A 16489-nucleotide genomic window follows, 5' to 3' on the forward strand; every position below is an offset into this window, starting at 1 on the left:
ATCAGAAGTTGGAACTATAGATCCCGACTGATACTGATTACCAAAATGAAAATATGAATGAATGTGAATTTTAGAGCTGGAATGAAAAAATTACTATGCAAAGGTTTTTTTTTCTGCCTTACATACCGAAAAAACATTAATTGACATATACGCAGATTCGATACCGATATGTCTGCAATAGGCCGATATATCGGTCAGGTTGGAACTATCGTCGTCCGACTTGCAAAGGGGAGCAGTGTTACACCCTGACCTTGTGTGAGCGAACTGAGGCTGTTTGTTCGACAGTGGATCAACAACAGTTCTTTCTGTTACTTTTCTTCAGACCGCTCTTGTTTTTCTTCTTGCCTTTGTTAGTTCATGAAGTCATTCAACCTCTACATAAACCAATTTGTTAGGACTTAGGAGTGTTAACCACAAACTCAAAAATACATATTTTTCCTCTGACCTGTATATGCATCTAGATTGTTTTGGGGTGAATTGCTGCGTAGCACTGCTGCAGGTAGAGAGTTCCTACATGAAACTGCCACCGATAATGTCTGTGGATTATCTTGGGTACCTGAGTCATGATTTATAGACTTTCCTACTTATGAAAGGTCTTTAGACATTTCATAAGTACGATAGATGTTTATATTTGTTATATCTTTTCTAAGATTGTATAAAGTTGGACTTTTTTTTCAGCCTGTGCTGAATGAGTCTAATCAATGGAGGGTTTTTAAGATAATGTGAGTCTGTTCAGTTTGATGAATACGCACCTGACGTGGATATGTTACTACTAATAAAGCTTTTTGCTCTATCCTGTGTGCTCCAGTATACTTTGGACTGTATTTGTTTGCCGCTTTGAGCACCACAAGAGTGCAATCTAGTTCCATTATATTTGAGAAAAGGCAGACATCTCTACGGCCGATATCTGCAAACCAAAACAACCCAGACAGATAAATAGCACTATAGTTTTGGTGTGAACTGTTCCTTTAACTTGTGCTTCACATCTGTCCATTTCACTTGTGTCTGTCTATTGAGTTTGTATTCTTCCTCTAAAACTTGCTTCATTCGATCTGAACACCTTTAGCTGTTGTTTGAGATGAATGCTAACTGTTGTCATTTTTGTAGCAACGTTATAACATATTTGTATGTAATAGTGTCAGTATTTTAGCTTGTTTGTAACATGATCATCATCTAACTAATGTGTGCTATGCAAACACTAGCAGTGAAGTCAGATATGCTATTTTTTGCCCCAATATTGACATGAATAACAAAGTTGTGTCTCCACTTTTAATCCCTCCAACTATTTTCTGTTGTGCAATGAGCATGGCAGCCTCGTGGGGCTGCTAGCATCGCCTTTTTTTCTGTGTTTATTCATTCAGTCATCACTTTTAAAAAAGATTCCTAAAGGGAGTTAAATGTCTTAATTTGTATTTAGGGCTGTTGAGTGCCTCACCCTGCAATCCCCTGCTGTCCAGGGCAGCAGAGGTCAGAGGTGAAGGGTGAAAGGTTACTGTCAGAAACCTTCGCTCCCCCACCTCACCACTGTCCCCAAAGCAGACAGAGCTGACTAGCAGAGAGACAGAGTGATGGATGGAGGGTTAAACACACACACACACACACACACACACACACACACACACACACACACACACAGCTCCAACCACACACCCAGCCTCCCCGTCATTGCCATTAACCCTCCTCCTCCTCCTCTTTCTACTCCCCCCCCTCCACTCCCCCCCAGCTCCCACCCCCCACCCTCTGTGGAGTGTGAGCCAAGAAGGAGGAGGGATGAAGAATGAAGAGAGAAAAGAAAACGACAGAGAGCACAGTTTGAGAGAGAGAGAAGGGACAGCTAAGGAGAGAAAATGGAAAGATAAAAAGAGTGACAGAGAAGGGAGAGGAGAGGAGGAGAAGGAGGAGGTAAGATGGAGAGGGTGATAGATGAAGAGGGAGGGGAAGGAGGGGGAGGGGGGAGGCGGTGGATGGAGAGGGGAAGAGGAGGGGGGAGTGGATAGAAAAGAGGTCACGTGACCACGTAGCAGCTGCAAGGCTGAGAGGGAGAGAGAGAAAGAGTCTCACAGAGGAGCAGAAAGACGACGAGCAGGGAGCGGGAGGGTGAGTGTGTCTGTTTGCATGTTTGAATTATGTGCACATGCATATGTTAGTATGTGTTTGTGTGTGTGAATGACATGGATAAATATCAGAGGAAATAGCCTGTGAGGAAAGATTGTAGGAAATAAAAGGAAGAAAGAAAGCAAGGAACAGAGAAGAGATTATGTGTGTTGGCTTTTGTTAAATAAGCTCCAGTATGCTGAGATAAACGAGAGACAGAGAGGGGAAGGAAAGAGTGAGTGAGTACTGAGGAGGGAGGAAGAGAAATAGTCGATAGAAACTGTCTTATCATCTCTCCCTTGACTGCTGGGCTCAGAGATATAGATCACACACACACACACACACACACACACACACACATTCACACACACATAGCCTGTCAGTATCAGAGCTTTTACTCCTCTTCATCTCTCGTTCCCTTTCTGCTTGTTTCAATTTCAATTTGCTTCATCGGCATGACATGTAAATACATTAAGTGTAGCCAAAGACATAAAGGAAAATAGTGGAAATGAAAGAAATTAGAAGTAATACTGGAAACGTGAACATTAAAGAAAAGCATACATCTTACGTGCCTCATTGTACGTGTCTGAAGCTGCGTGCGTGTTAATTGTATAGATTACATTCGACCTGTCAGAGCAGTTAGATGTAGGTTGATAGGTTATGTGTTATCTATCTGTTTCTTTGTGGGAGCTTGTGATAAACTGAGGGAAAAAGAGGCTTTTCATCAACTTGCAGGGGCACAAAAACCTGGAATAGCTTTTACAAAACTTTGTAGTGTTTAACTCTGATGGTAAATTTTCAAAACACGCAGAAGGAAAACGTCCTGGTTGTCTGACAGCCTACATGATTTCATATAGCAGCCTCCGTCAATCTCCACTTTCGTGTTCACTTACTTTGTAAGAGATTTGGCTCGTGTTCAGTGTCTCTCCCTCGCTCTCTCTTCCCCTTCATATATCTTCTTCTCTCACTGTTCATCGCTCTACAGCTTCCTGCTGCCTGTTTTTACTCACATGTGTGAAAGCTGGCAGGCAGAAGGCAGACATCTAATCTGACATCTGTGAATACGAGATTTACGTTACTTTCAGTGAACAAACTCCAGATCCGATCGCCCCCTTTATTCTTTCTTCACAATCATTTGCGCGTTGGTGCGTTGCACAGATAAATTTTTTATGAGTGTGTTTACTGCTCTGGTTGTTTGTTTGCTCTTCCTGTGGCATATGTGTGTGTGTGTGTGTTTGAAAGTGTGTGTTGTGGTGGTAATGAGGTCATTGCTGTAGCAGGCAGGGGGGGCTGTTGGCTAATTCCAGCTGTAATTAACATTAGTGGGTCAGTAAGAGGGTAGAGGGTGAAGACAAGGTTACTCTAACCATGTTTGCTCCACGTATGTCCACTGTTCAGCGGATCGATGGGTCTGCTCCTTATCTACGTGTGTGGCTGTGTGTGTGTGTGTGTTTATTGGTGTGTGTACGTGCTTGCATCTGTGTGCTGGAGTAAAACTGCAGTGATACTTAATAATGTTTGCGTGTAGACACTCCCGGCTTTCTTTAAGATGTGTTGGCTGGCTCCCTTGAGGAAATGGACATGTGTGCGCTCATGTGTGTGATTTGCTATTAGGGTCACCGCTCTATTTGACACAGCTCTACTCCCTCCACTCTGTCTCTAGTGGAGTTGACCCACGCGAATACACTCACTATGATGTCCAGACACAAAGGCAGACACACAAACACACACACACACACACACACACACACACACACACACACACACACAAACAGACACTTGTCTGTTTCCTTTGAGTAAATGTGTATGATGAGTCTCATTCAAGATAAATGAGTTTACCAGCTGTGTTCAAAAACCGATGCATTATCTTACAAAATGATTCAAAGCTATATGTTTTGTCTCCTCAGTTGACAAAAGAATCGCATACTTTTTCTAACTGGATTGTCTGTGTTTTATTTAGCATATGGCTGCAACTACTCTCTACTCTACTCTATTTTCATTATTGATGAGTCACAGTTGATCAAATCGATTAGTTGAATGTGAGGAATAATGTTGATTACTGTTTCCAGAAAGCCCAAGCTGATGTTCTCAAATGTCTTGTTTTGTCCACAACCCAAAGATATATTCAGTTTGCTGTCAAAAGAAACCAAAAAATATTCACATTTCACATTTGAGAAGCTAAAATCAGAGAATTTTGACCTTTTTTCTGACTCAAAATGATAAATCGATCATCAAAATACTTGGAAATTAATTTAATAGTCGACAACTAATCAATTAATCCTTGCAGCTCGAATTTAAAGATGGAATTTTTTTCCATATATAAAAGCTCCTCACACAATTCTTCCAACTCTTCTCCTCAGGTATGAACCATGACTCCAATAAATCACCATCATTAGGAATGATCTCCACGGCAACTCGCACCACGGCTACTGTCAGTCCCCTCAGCCCACTAACCAATGGGAACGCAGTTGCCCAATCTGCAAACTCCGGATTCGCTGCTGCTCTGCGTAAACTGGCCAAACAGGCCGAGGATCCCAGAGGTGAGCGGTGATCTAACTTCTTTTTAACACACACAGCTCCAGTGGCTCCGGGCCCCCCCGGGGATCTAACATGGTCCTGAACACACACACACACACACACACACGTACAGCAGACTCTTCTTTGTTGGTCACACCCAAAAACAACCTCCTCTACTGCGGCTGTCAGGTTTATTCAACATCCCTTACTGCATCTGCACAGTTTCATTGTCACCTCTGAACCATGACGCTGAGACGTGAAGGAGAAGGTCAGAATGAAAGGCTTATTTCCATTTCATATGGAGGAAAGGGAATAAACTGTAATTTTTCACTTGATTAAACAAACGAGTTATACCATGTTAATCAGTGAGATTGAGAGGTGTGGCCACGCTAGCTGTTTCCAGCCTTTATCCTAAGCTAACCAGCTGCCGGTAATAGCTACATATTTACAGCACCGACATGAGATCCAAAAACAAAATAAGCATATTTTTCCCCCAAACTATACATTTTTTAAAGATGTGACCAACGTATTTATAGAGAGTGTATTGCAACACGGCACCAGTGACTGTTGTAAAGTGTCGTTTCACAGACCAAGGTTGTGTTTTGTGGATTTATGAGAAACGTTTTGCTGCCTAGTATCTCTTTAGTTGTGTGTGTGTGTGTGTGTGTGTGTGTGTGTGTGTGTGTGTGTGTGTGTGTGTGTGTGTGTGTGTGTGTGTGTGTGTGTGTGTGTCCTCACTCATTGGCTCATTGGTGTCCTAATGAAGGTGTTGAATAAGAGCTGACCTATTCTGACCTCTCCCTCTCTGCCTCTTCCTTCATCCGTTTCCATTCATCTCCTAATAATGAGAATCTAATCACAGTCAATTATAACAAGCTCTCTCTCTCTCTCTCTCTCTCTTCCACTCTCTATCACCATCTCATTTTTCTCTCTCTCTCTCTCTCTCTCAGGCTTTCTCCCTGTAGCTCTTTCTCTACCTTAAGGCTCTTCATCTCATTATTATTTCCTCCTTCTTAGCGTCTCTGAATGTGTTTGTGTTTCCGTGTGTCTACTGATTAGAGAGTGTTAGAGTAATAGAGTGATGGTAGAGTTAATGTTACACACCATACACACATACTCTCTCTCTCTTTATTACATTTAACACCACCCCCTTCCCTCTGTCGCACCCCAGCCTCTTTTTCACACCTTCATTTATGACATCCTTCTTTCGTTCTCTGTATAACTGATTTTTGTCTTTTTTTGTCAGCGTCACACACAAACACACACACACATTTTCATCTTGTACCATTTTCCCATTTCTTCTACCTTATGTATCTTTTTTACAATTTCCTTTATTTCTGTCACATTTTGCCAGAATGCTTTTCATCAAAATGATTGAATCGCTGTTTACCTCGTTGCAGGCCAGCACACTGACAAAGAAAATTTAGTTTTCCTTTTTTCGTGTACCATCTGTATTATGTCACGGGGGGGACTGTTTGATCCTGAAATCTTTTTAATCTGATGAGCCGTCTGATAGTTGCAGTTTATTCCCCCCTCCCCCGCTGTCATTAACCCCGTCTCTCCCCTCCTCAGGTTCTGCCATCAGTGGTGAATCGTCTCCAGTCTCTTCCCCGGCCACCAGCCACAGTTCGCCGGTCACCACACCTAAGCGGGGCTCATTAGGGCCCCTCCTGGGCCAGACCAGGGGTCACGGTGTCCCCGGCACCCCTCCGGTAGTCACCATTGCCCCCACCAAGACCAGCAACGGCCTGTGGAGGGCCGACGGACGACAGGTAAGATGCGTCGTTTATCAAACCGCTGTACCTGCTGGCGTTCCAGACAAGTTTGAGAGAAGACATCTGCTGTTCTCGCTCTGTGCATCTGTACTTTCTGTTCCTCTGTCTTTCTTCTTTCTCTCTCTCTCTTGTTCTCTCTCTCAGCACAGATGAGTCGTCTACCTACTTTCTGTCTCTGTCCTGGTGAAGCTCCCTCCATTAAAGAAATAGTCCCAGTGCTTGTCACCATCAAACTATCAAAACCAGCCATCCCTCCATTTTTTTTCTTTTTCCCCCCTCACTCTGTTTTGTCTCATTCTTTCATTTTCATTCTTTCACCCCTTCGCCTCACCCCCTTCTGCCTCTCGCTAATCAGTCCATGTCTTTTTCAGCAACACATGAAGGGTTTGTAAAGAAACACTGGAGGCTGCAGAGACTGGCACCTATTGTGTTCAGCTTCCTGCAGTGTTTGTGTGTGTGTGTGTGCGCATATGTGTGTGTGTACTTGACCCTTCACCACAAAAGGCTTAGGATGTGAAGAGGGACCCTGTGTGTATGTATATGTGTGTGTGTGTGTGTGTGTGTGTGTGTGTGTGTGTGTGTGTGTGTGTGTGTGTGTGTGTGTGTGTGTGTGTGTGTGTGTGTGTTTGCTTGTGGGTGTGTGACTGAATTTAAGGTGGGGTGAGGAACCAGGCCCCTCACACAATGCAGGGGTTAGCCCCCACAGTAGCCACTTCCCCCTGGATCAGAGCTGCCTTTCTCCCCCTTCACAAAGACCACTCTGTGGCTCTGCCTGCCCGGGGCTCCCATTCAGACATTCAGAGAGAAAGAAGGGGAGGGAGGGAGGCAGGAAAATAGGATGTTAAGAAATGAGGGGAGGGAGCGTAAGAATGAGCAGGAGAGCAACAGAGAGAGGGAGAGAGAGAGAGAGAGAGAGAGCTCTAAAGCTTAATGTAGATTCAGTATTTGTCCTTACTGTGTGCAGCTTGTCCTAGAACAGAGAAAGACAGAGGAAAGGATGATTAAGGCAAAAGCAACAGACAGAGCATGTTTATTGCTGTTTATTGCTGCATCTGTACAGGCCATTGGCTGTCTGCGGGGTCAGAAGTCGAAGAATGTGATGGCTGCTCTCCAGACCCTCTGTGTATTCTTCATTTTGAAACACTGGAGATTGCTGAATGACACTGTATATGTACAATATATCTGTAATTCACCCCCAGCTCTGTGTGTATTTGTATATATACATATATATATATACAGAGAGAGAGAGAGAGAGAGAGAGAGAGAGAGAGAGAGAGAGAGGATTCATCTCTGGTTTGAATCTGCTTTCCATGAGTGCCACATTCAAAACTATTCAAACGCATTCAAAGCACAGATATTTTACTGCAGGTTAAGTGTTGTACCAAACTAAGGTAGCAGATCGGGTGTTGCTGGGAGAGGTCATTTGGTTGTGGTTTGTTTGTGGTCTGTTTGACCTCTGTTGCTGTAGCAACACGATTTGACATATTATAATGGAAATAGTATGTCTTCTTCTCATTAACACACTCCAGTCAAATATTTCCTGGTAGATATTTCTTCTTTATTGAGGGTCAACAAAGACTTTTCCCCTTATGTTATGTACAATATAATGCAATGTTGACTCGATGGTGGTCGATCCACCACTTCCTGACTAAAAAAACACAACTTTTGGATGAATTGTCATTAAATTTGTTATTCAAGATGCCCAGAGGAGGAATCGTAATGACTTTGGTGATCCCCTGACTTTTCATCTAACCCCACCATCAAGTCAAAATGTTATTTGGTCCCAAACTTTGGTTTATGACCAAATGCCTGCAAAACTACACACGGACACTATATGACATTCCCCTCAGTCTCAGCTCAGGTGTTCGCAGTGCTAAATAACAAATGTCAGCATGCTAACAAGCTAAACTAAGATGTTGAACATGATAAACATTACAATTGCTCAACACCAGCATGTTATTATTGTCACTGGCAGGTGTTAGCATTCTGATGTTATCATGTAGCTCAAAGCGCAGCCTAAGTAGCCTCACAGAGCTAATATGGCTGTTTGAAGATGATCTTTTTGCATTTAGATGAAATGTTTGGAGAGAGAGTGGAATAATGACACCCAACATGTTAAGCTCCAGAACACAGACACATGATATTCGTCCTCGACCAACTGTGTCACTATTTTACTGTAAATTCGTATCTAAGTTTGGGATCTTTTGTCATTTGTTTTTCCCCCCATAACTGCTTTTGTTACAGTGGTGATTTGAGGGTTAGAATTTTACTATAATTAATCAAGGATCAAATGCATCCTTGTGGCAAAAAAAATAATAAAAAATCCTCCGAGTGGAGAAGCTCTTGAGTGAGTGATGAAGGAGAGAGCAGTTGGCCAGATATTAGGATCATATTTCCACTTTGATCTTGACTTGTTATGACATATCAGACCCACTTCTCCACTCCGCTGAGCCTCTGGGTGCAGCTCAGGGGGGGTTTTACACAGTCGCATTTCCCTCTCCTCTTTTCTTGAACTTTTTTTTCTTGCTCAGTTTCAATCTAGCACACACTCAGACCCCATGGATATACATAGTGATGTCTGCTCTCACACTGCCTGGCTGTCTGTCTGTCTGTCTCCCTGTCAGGTAGAGCCGAGTGTTCAGGGACTCGGTAGGGAGCGGGTGGGTGCTGAGAACGCCCAGTCACAGCAGGATAAGAGGACCCCTCCCACCCATTCACCTCACCACCTGGCTCACCACTTTGGCCTCACCCCCAGCTCCGTCATGCAAGACCCCAGATTACAGAGCCTTAGGTAAGTGCAACACAAGACTCATAGCTGGTGAGCCAGTGTTTGTATAAGAGTAAACCTTTTGATTATAACCCCTAAAAATGGGCACAAATGTTCACTTGGACTTGAGGATTAATTTATTAGATTTTTGGTGGTCAGAGGTCACCGTGACCTCAAAATGACCTTGACAAACGCATTTTTTGTCATAACTCAAGGACTGATGCGGTAATTATGAGAAAATTTCACACAGATGTTTAATGGGCTACAACAATGACAGTTTTTACCCAAAAGGTCAAAGGTCCACAGCGTCATAATGTCCTTGAAAAACACATTTTTGGCCATTATTCAACACCATAACTCGGGAACAGAAGGGGAGGTTTTGACCTCGAAAACAGTTTTTAGCCACATTTTAAGAATGAATTGGGTGATTCATAGTTCGAGCTCTCATTTTTCCATCACATCCATTCTGCCTTTCACTTCCTGTCTCAATTTGAGTGTCATTGGAATCACGTGATAGCAAACAGCGTACTGGAGCACGCCTAGCTAATCATGATCCTGTGACTGAGTGAGTGACTTTGACCTTTGGCTCATAGGAAGGTTTCTAAAAATGCCTGAAGAAAACACTCTATAAGAATCCATCTTTACATAGTAATCAAGTACAAGTGTGTCTGTGTAGCCAATGCATCTATAATAATCATTATAGTTAATGTATCAATTAAGTTATAATAAATCAGGTCAAAAATTTATATTCCCTAAAATCAGGGTTAGAGATACATGGGAGCCAGTGGGAGCTAATGCATTTTTCAATGTAATGAGTATTACTTCTGGTAGTTAACTACTACTCCATTAGACTCTGTATTGACTGCTTGCTTGGATTTGGCTTGTAAAACGATGCACCCTCCCATTAGTGGGGCACTACATAGTGCACGTACTTTCATATGATACCAAAAAGGGCAGAATTGTGTTCTGCCTTTGAGTAATTACAATCTACTTGTTGTTGCAAGTAGTGGGCTGTTGTTGTAAAGGTTTTGGACGATGTAATAAGCAGTGAAGTCACCTGAAAGTCTTCACTACAGACAGTCTAGTATTTATTAAATGTCTGGACCGACATGGATGTATCACTGCAACTTGAACTGCAAGGCGGTAATTCCAGTTAGATTAATGTTGTGTGCACTCGTTTTGCAGTTTGCCTGGGCAGATGCACCCTGTTGTTCAGTCGGGCGCCGTCCCAGAGGAGTACCTGAGAGCGCTCCGGCCCTTCGCCACCTCAGATGACCTCCGACTGGCCTCTCTGCCCCTGAGTCTCGACCCTGCTGCCGCTGCCCACGCTGCAGCTGCTGCTGCTTACTATCATCCTGCCTACCTGCACCACCCGCTGTCCTTACCAAGGTAACATTACCATCTTAAACTCTTAATTCTTAACCTCAATTCAGATGTTATCTAGTCATCCACAGAATATCAATTTGAATTCTAATCAAGACCAGACATGAAGAGGTTTACATTTGATTGAATCTGATTAAGGGGACAACTAAGGGGTACTTTGGGAACATTGGGGTAAAGTTATAAACGTCTTTATACCTGATCTACACTTGGCCTGTGAAGATATAGTCTGACTGGTTTGTTTCTGTCTGTCTGTCACAGGATGGAGGAGTCTCTGTGTCTTTCTGCACTACGGTCGCAGTTCTATTCTGTGCCTGCAGGGGGCGCCTTCTCTCCTCTCCACCCCTCTGCCCTCCACTTGCACCTGCCTGGAGGTCGCTACCCTGGGGAACTAAACCACACAGCGTTGGCTGAGAGGTAACACACACACACACACACACACACACACACACACACACACAAACACACACACACACACACAAATGCATGCTTTTCTTTCTTTCTTTCTTTCTTTCTTTTTTCTTTCTTTCTTTCTTTCTCTCTCTTCCTTTCTCTCTCTCTCTCTCTCTCTCTCTCTCTCTCTTCTCTCTCTCTCTCTCCTCTGTCTGCAGCACTGTGTAATCTCTCTCTGCAGGGTAGGCACAGGTTGCTGAGTGTGTGATATTTTTAGCACACACCCCACCGTGCCTCCTATACACTCATCACACACACTGCCCTTCACACACACACACACACATGCATATGCAAGTCAGTTCACACACAAAATCTCACACACATGCACATTAGGAAGTCTTTCTTCACCCCCCCCTTTCTTTCACTGCATTTTCTTTCAGTACTTTGAGCTCCTTTCTCAGTTTCACAATACGCATTGTTTCCCTGTGGCATAATGCTCAGGGGAAATGTTTGTGTTTGAAATGGATGGTATTTATCGTCTAGTTCTGTAATGGCTTCTGCGTATCCTGTATGTTTGTTTGTGTGCTATTGATTGCTGGTGAATGCGTTGTGTGTGTGTGTGTGTGTGTGTGTGTGTGTGTGTGTGTGTGTGTGTGTGTGTTTGTGTGTGTGCGTCCTTTTCCTGTGGATACCTATTAAGTGTTCATCTGCTCTTGCTCAGTCATGCTGTGTATGGATTATTTTCCTCATGGTAAGTGGAGAGTGTGTGTGCATATTTGTGTGTGTTTCTGCGAGTGTGTGTATGTTTGAGCAGAAATGTTTGTGTGAGGTTCACCAGTGTGTGGTTAATATCTGCCTCATGTTGGGTGTTGCATCTCTCACCTTCTCCCCCTGTGGTGTGTGTGTGTGTGTGTGTGTGTGTGTGTGTGTGCATACTTGTCAACCTCCCCCACAGGCTACAGATGGAGAATGAGCTCCGCCAGCGAGAGAGACAGCAAGAGCGTGAACGAGAGAAAGAAAGGGAGCGCGAGGCAGGGCTGGAACGGGAGCGCGAGCGCGAGAGGGAGAGAGAGAGGGAGGAGGAGAGGGGGAGAGAGCGGGAGAGAGAGCTGGACAGACAGAAGGAGAGGCAGAGGGAGAGGCAGCAGCAGATGGTCAGAGCGGCAGAGAGCCACTACCTGGCTGAGCTGCAGGCTCGGAGGGCACCACCCGAGGACAGGGGCAGGCCAGGAGAGAGGCTGACCCCGAACAGACTGGGTACCTACACACGAACACACACCATGCATGTGCACTTGCGTATTATAGAACAGTTGAAGTAGTAATTCTTGGTTTTCCAAACTCTGTTTCTCCAGATAAAACCAAGGAATCAGAGCATCCAGGTTTCCAGGCACCCAAACCTCTCTCCCTGCAGCCTGGCCTTCACTCCTCCAGGGGGTCTATCCCACACGCAGTGCCCAGCCTGGTACCTTCTCACCTGGGGAAGCATTCTGCTGCTGCTGCTGGGGGGATCCATGGAGCTCTGGCGGCTGCCATGATGACACAGAGGGTGAACGAGGCAGCATGGTTGAGCCGGCAACGAGGGCAAGGGCAAGAGAGGGAGGGTCCGCTGGAGATGGGACTCAGGTCACCTGGGAAAGGGGTGGAGTCGAGGAGAGACATCCACAGGTGAAAATGCCAAAAGAGTTTTAAAAAAAAAAGATTTATACGTCTGCAGTGTCACTCAGTGTGGTAATATTTGATTTTTTCTTTCATTTTTCTTAAATAGAACCAATTCAGTCCATCACAACACAGGCAGCAAAGATGTACCTCCCTGCCTTGGGGCTCCACCTCCCCTTATCTCCCCTAAAGGACCCCATCATCCCCCTGCCCCTCCGACTACACTGTGGAACCCAGCCTCCCTTGTCGACACCCCTGTAGACTCCCGCAGGAAACTCAACCCTCCTACACCTCCAAGTCGGCCGCCTCCGGGACTGACCAGAGCCGACAGACCCCCCCTGAGCTGGGGGGAGAAGCTGGAAGATGGGGGCAGGAGGAGGGCAGAAGGCATAGAGAGGTACACCTCACTTAGGGGAGCTAGTTTACAAGAAGCAGGTTCGTGGAACAAGGCAGAACAGGACAGAGCCATCCAGAGCCTCTATCAGCGGCATCACATCAATAACCTCCACCAGAGATCTTGTGTGCCTCCGTCTACTCCCGGTGCCTGCACTGACCTCGAGGGGCAACGCCAGGCAGCCTCTCCGTCTCCAGTGAGGGAGCGACAGAGTCAGCCGCCCGACAGCATGTTGGTGTATGACGAGGTTCTCCAGCAGCACCGCCGGCTGCTCAGCAAACTCGATCTGGAGGAGAAGAGAAGGAAGGAGGCCAGAGAGGGAGGTTAGTCCAGAGCGAATTTATGAGCAGGAAAGGGAAGTGATAGCACGAAGAGATGACTACAGTGCAAATGGTTGCTTGTGCCATCAAGACTAACCCTTGCAATTTCTTGCCCTCCTCTTACCAGGTTATTACTATGACCTGGACGAGTCATATGATGAGAGCGACGAAGAGGAGGTGAAAGCCCATTTGAGGAGAGTGACAGAACAGCCCCCGCTCAAACTGGAAGCATCCTCCGAGGTACATGAACATAGACAGACTTTATATAAAAATAAAAGGTTTTTAAAAATGTTTTATGAGCGTGATGTTTACCTGCCCAAATTTCTCCCTCCAAAGAAAGTGGATTTTCTGCGTGTGTGTGGTCTGACCACACTGGCCCATCGTGATGGGCTTCTGGCACGGAAGAGGAGGAAGAGGAGGAGGATGATGAGAGAGCGCAGCCTCTCTCCTCCAGCCGTGCGGGGCAAGAGGAAGGCCTCTTCACCTTCAACACCTACAACTCCCTTAACTACCCCATACTCTGCCGAACAGATGGACAGCACCCCTGAGCTGGGGGAGAAAAAGGACTTCCTCCTTATGTTCAACCTTTCTCATGTCAGCCCACAGCAGAGGAGAGGTAACAACCTGTTTAGTATCTATACACACATCCTACGTGCTACTCTGCTCTCTTCGCAGTTGTTCTGGTGATTCCCAGTGGAAAAATACAACATGCAGTTGCTCTCTCTGTTTTATTATTTACCAAGGGTGTAGGAGGGGTGAGAAGAAAATAAAGTTGGGTGCATCTGGAGAGGAGGTTGTGGCAAGATTTTTTACTTTTTCCAGGAAGGGTAGATTTTAATCCACAGCTTGTCAAACTATAGTGTCAATTTAAAATGTATGAATTTCTTATAAAAAAGTTATTGAACTAATGTATTTCTAATATAAAACAGTAGATATTTAGATACATTTTGGAAGACATATGCATTTATACCTTATATACTGTTGGATAAACATAAAACATAAAATCTGGGAATTTGGCTGTATTTGTTTTGTTTATTTCATTCATTAAGAAACATGAAAATCTGATAAAAAAAGGTAACTCAAAAACAAGATTTTGTATTACCCTTTAACTAATAATTATACTACTATACTATATACTACTATACTACTAACTATACTATAAATATTATCTATAAATCAGAGCCACCCATCATAAGTGAATAGATACATATCATACATTAATTATATTTCACGGAAAGGCTGTCATTTTCCCACAAAGTCCAAAAATAATTATTATTTCTGGACTTGGACCAAGTGGAATGAGTACATTAAACCTAATGTGATTTATTTTTATAACATCTAACAGCTTGCTCTTTATTTATTTTTACTTTTCTTTTTTTTCTAAATTGAAAGCTTCCCGTGTTCAACTGTAAATAATTAAAGCTAATGTTCTGTGAGGGGATCTCTGGAAGAGCTAGGCTGTAAATTGGTTTTGTGCACAGTGTTATGTGAATCTACCTGCAAGTGGTACTGTGTACATTGATGAATGCTTTTCCAAGAAAAACAACAAACAAAATCAGCAGCTCATTCCCTTTCAGTTTTGTTAGTGGAAGGATTTTCTGATCAGCATCGCAAGAGGACCTAGTTTACTGTAAACCGTGGTAATCAGCTTTTGAATAAATAGGGACATCAGATCTGGATGAAAATCTGAATAAACCAATCTCTGATCTCTTGGTGAAATAACTGAAAATGAGCCTTTATTAAACTTCCGTTTTTGTGGCCACAATCTGTGATGGTGTTTTTCTGGACATTAACCTCAAGTCACACATTTCCTTGCCCCGGTCAGTATTTGAAATCCTCAAACATGAATGACAGGTGTTCTCATTCTGTCTTTTCCTCTGTAGATAAGGAGAGGACAGAGGAGCTGCTGAGGGCCATTCAGAGGAAGACCGTGACGTTAGACACACTCAGATATAATCCTTTACCTCCATGTAGCAGTCCTTCTGCTCCCTCAGCTGGTGAGACACACACAGACACTTGAGCAAATACATCCACACAGATATTTATATGCTGCTAAAACTGTAAAATTTTATTTTTAGGTGACTCCTCGTCAGCTCCTCTGCCGTGTCAATCAAACGGACATCTGTACCCAGACTCTCCAAGCCCCTCCCCGCCGTATGTACACAAACCTAAACATCTCCTCCATAATGACACATTCAAACCCTCCATGGACAGCCATGTGGCCCGCGTCCCTCCACCCTTGGCCGTTCATCATGAAAAGGCTGAATTCACGGAGCCAAACAGGAAGCACCAGGGCCTCCAGAATGGCGTTGTTGCTTCTCCCCAGAAAAAGGAGCCCAGTCCTGTGCAGAATGGATGGAATCGGCCCTTGGAGAGGTTCACGCCTGAGTCCTTTGCTCAGCACTTCCACCAGGCTGTGCTGCAGTCCACACACAACACGCTGCAGAACAAAGGTTAGCCACTCGCTCTCAAAGGTGCATGACCATTAGGCATGATTGAGACTTTTAAAATTACAAAGTTCTGCCACCTAGTGGTGTTAAAATGCAGTATCCTAGCAGTTAAAACATCTATTAGTAATCATATTGGCTGCTTATGAAGTGTTGTGCTAAAAATAGCTGCAGAGACTGACATTGCATTTTTGTCTCACTCTCTTCTTCTCAGGAGTCTCCAATTGCATCCCCGAGGCTGGCACGAAGGCCGACCGCTCGTTGTTTCACAGCATCTCTCAACAGAAGAGTTCAAACGTTAATCATGTCCCTCAGCAGGCACACATCAACGGCCATCACTTCCACCATTTCCCTGTAGGCAGCAGGGACACTCCAGGACCACGGGAAAACCTGTCTGATGAGGACGAGGAGGAGTCTGGACAGGAGGAGGAAGATGAGGAGGAGGAGGAGGAGGAGATGGAAGAAGCTCCAAAGAAGTGGCAGGGTATTGAAGCTATTTTTGAGGCCTACCAGGAGTATGCGGATGGTGAGTCAATGTTAAGTTTGTTTTATGCACGTAAACCAAAATTGCTTGTTTGTAAATTATTTGTTTTTATTTATTTTGAATTGTTTGAATTGTCATGTGTTTCTAACTGTACATATGACAATAAACCTCTTGAATCTTTTCTTTATTTTGATTGTACAATCAAAGTTCAGACATCCTCAAAGAGAAAATACTAGAAAAACCTGAGCTGAAAATACCTCAT

At 44.2% G+C, this 16489-nt stretch overlaps 1 protein-coding gene across 4 annotated transcripts in view; it reads left to right on the forward strand.

Annotated features, from left to right (window-relative positions):
• Positions 1-16489, forward strand: part of LOC127353844 (genetic suppressor element 1) — a 39787-nt gene that overhangs the window by 20205 nt on the left and 3093 nt on the right. For 3 of the 4 annotated variants that reach the window (XM_051383409.1, XM_051383411.1, XM_051383410.1), the window contains exons 2-14: positions 4455-4634; positions 6184-6383; positions 9011-9177; positions 10339-10542; positions 10795-10950; positions 11882-12183; positions 12279-12591; positions 12692-13299; positions 13424-13536; positions 13633-13912; positions 15180-15293; positions 15375-15749; positions 15958-16269. In XM_051383409.1, the coding sequence (XP_051239369.1) occupies positions 4455-4634; positions 6184-6383; positions 9011-9177; positions 10339-10542; positions 10795-10950; positions 11882-12183; positions 12279-12591; positions 12692-13299; positions 13424-13536; positions 13633-13912; positions 15180-15293; positions 15375-15749; positions 15958-16269 (3324 nt within the window). Of the gene's footprint in view, positions 1-1997; positions 2098-4454; positions 4635-6183; positions 6384-9010; positions 9178-10338; positions 10543-10794; positions 10951-11881; positions 12184-12278; positions 12592-12691; positions 13300-13423; positions 13537-13632; positions 13913-15179; positions 15294-15374; positions 15750-15957; positions 16270-16489 lie in introns of those variants that run through there. The other variant, XM_051383412.1, reaches the window with a different exon arrangement.

This window comes from Dicentrarchus labrax, unplaced genomic scaffold (genome assembly GCF_905237075.1).
Source record: "Dicentrarchus labrax unplaced genomic scaffold, dlabrax2021, whole genome shotgun sequence".
NCBI classification, from domain to species: domain Eukaryota; kingdom Metazoa; phylum Chordata; class Actinopteri; family Moronidae; genus Dicentrarchus; species Dicentrarchus labrax.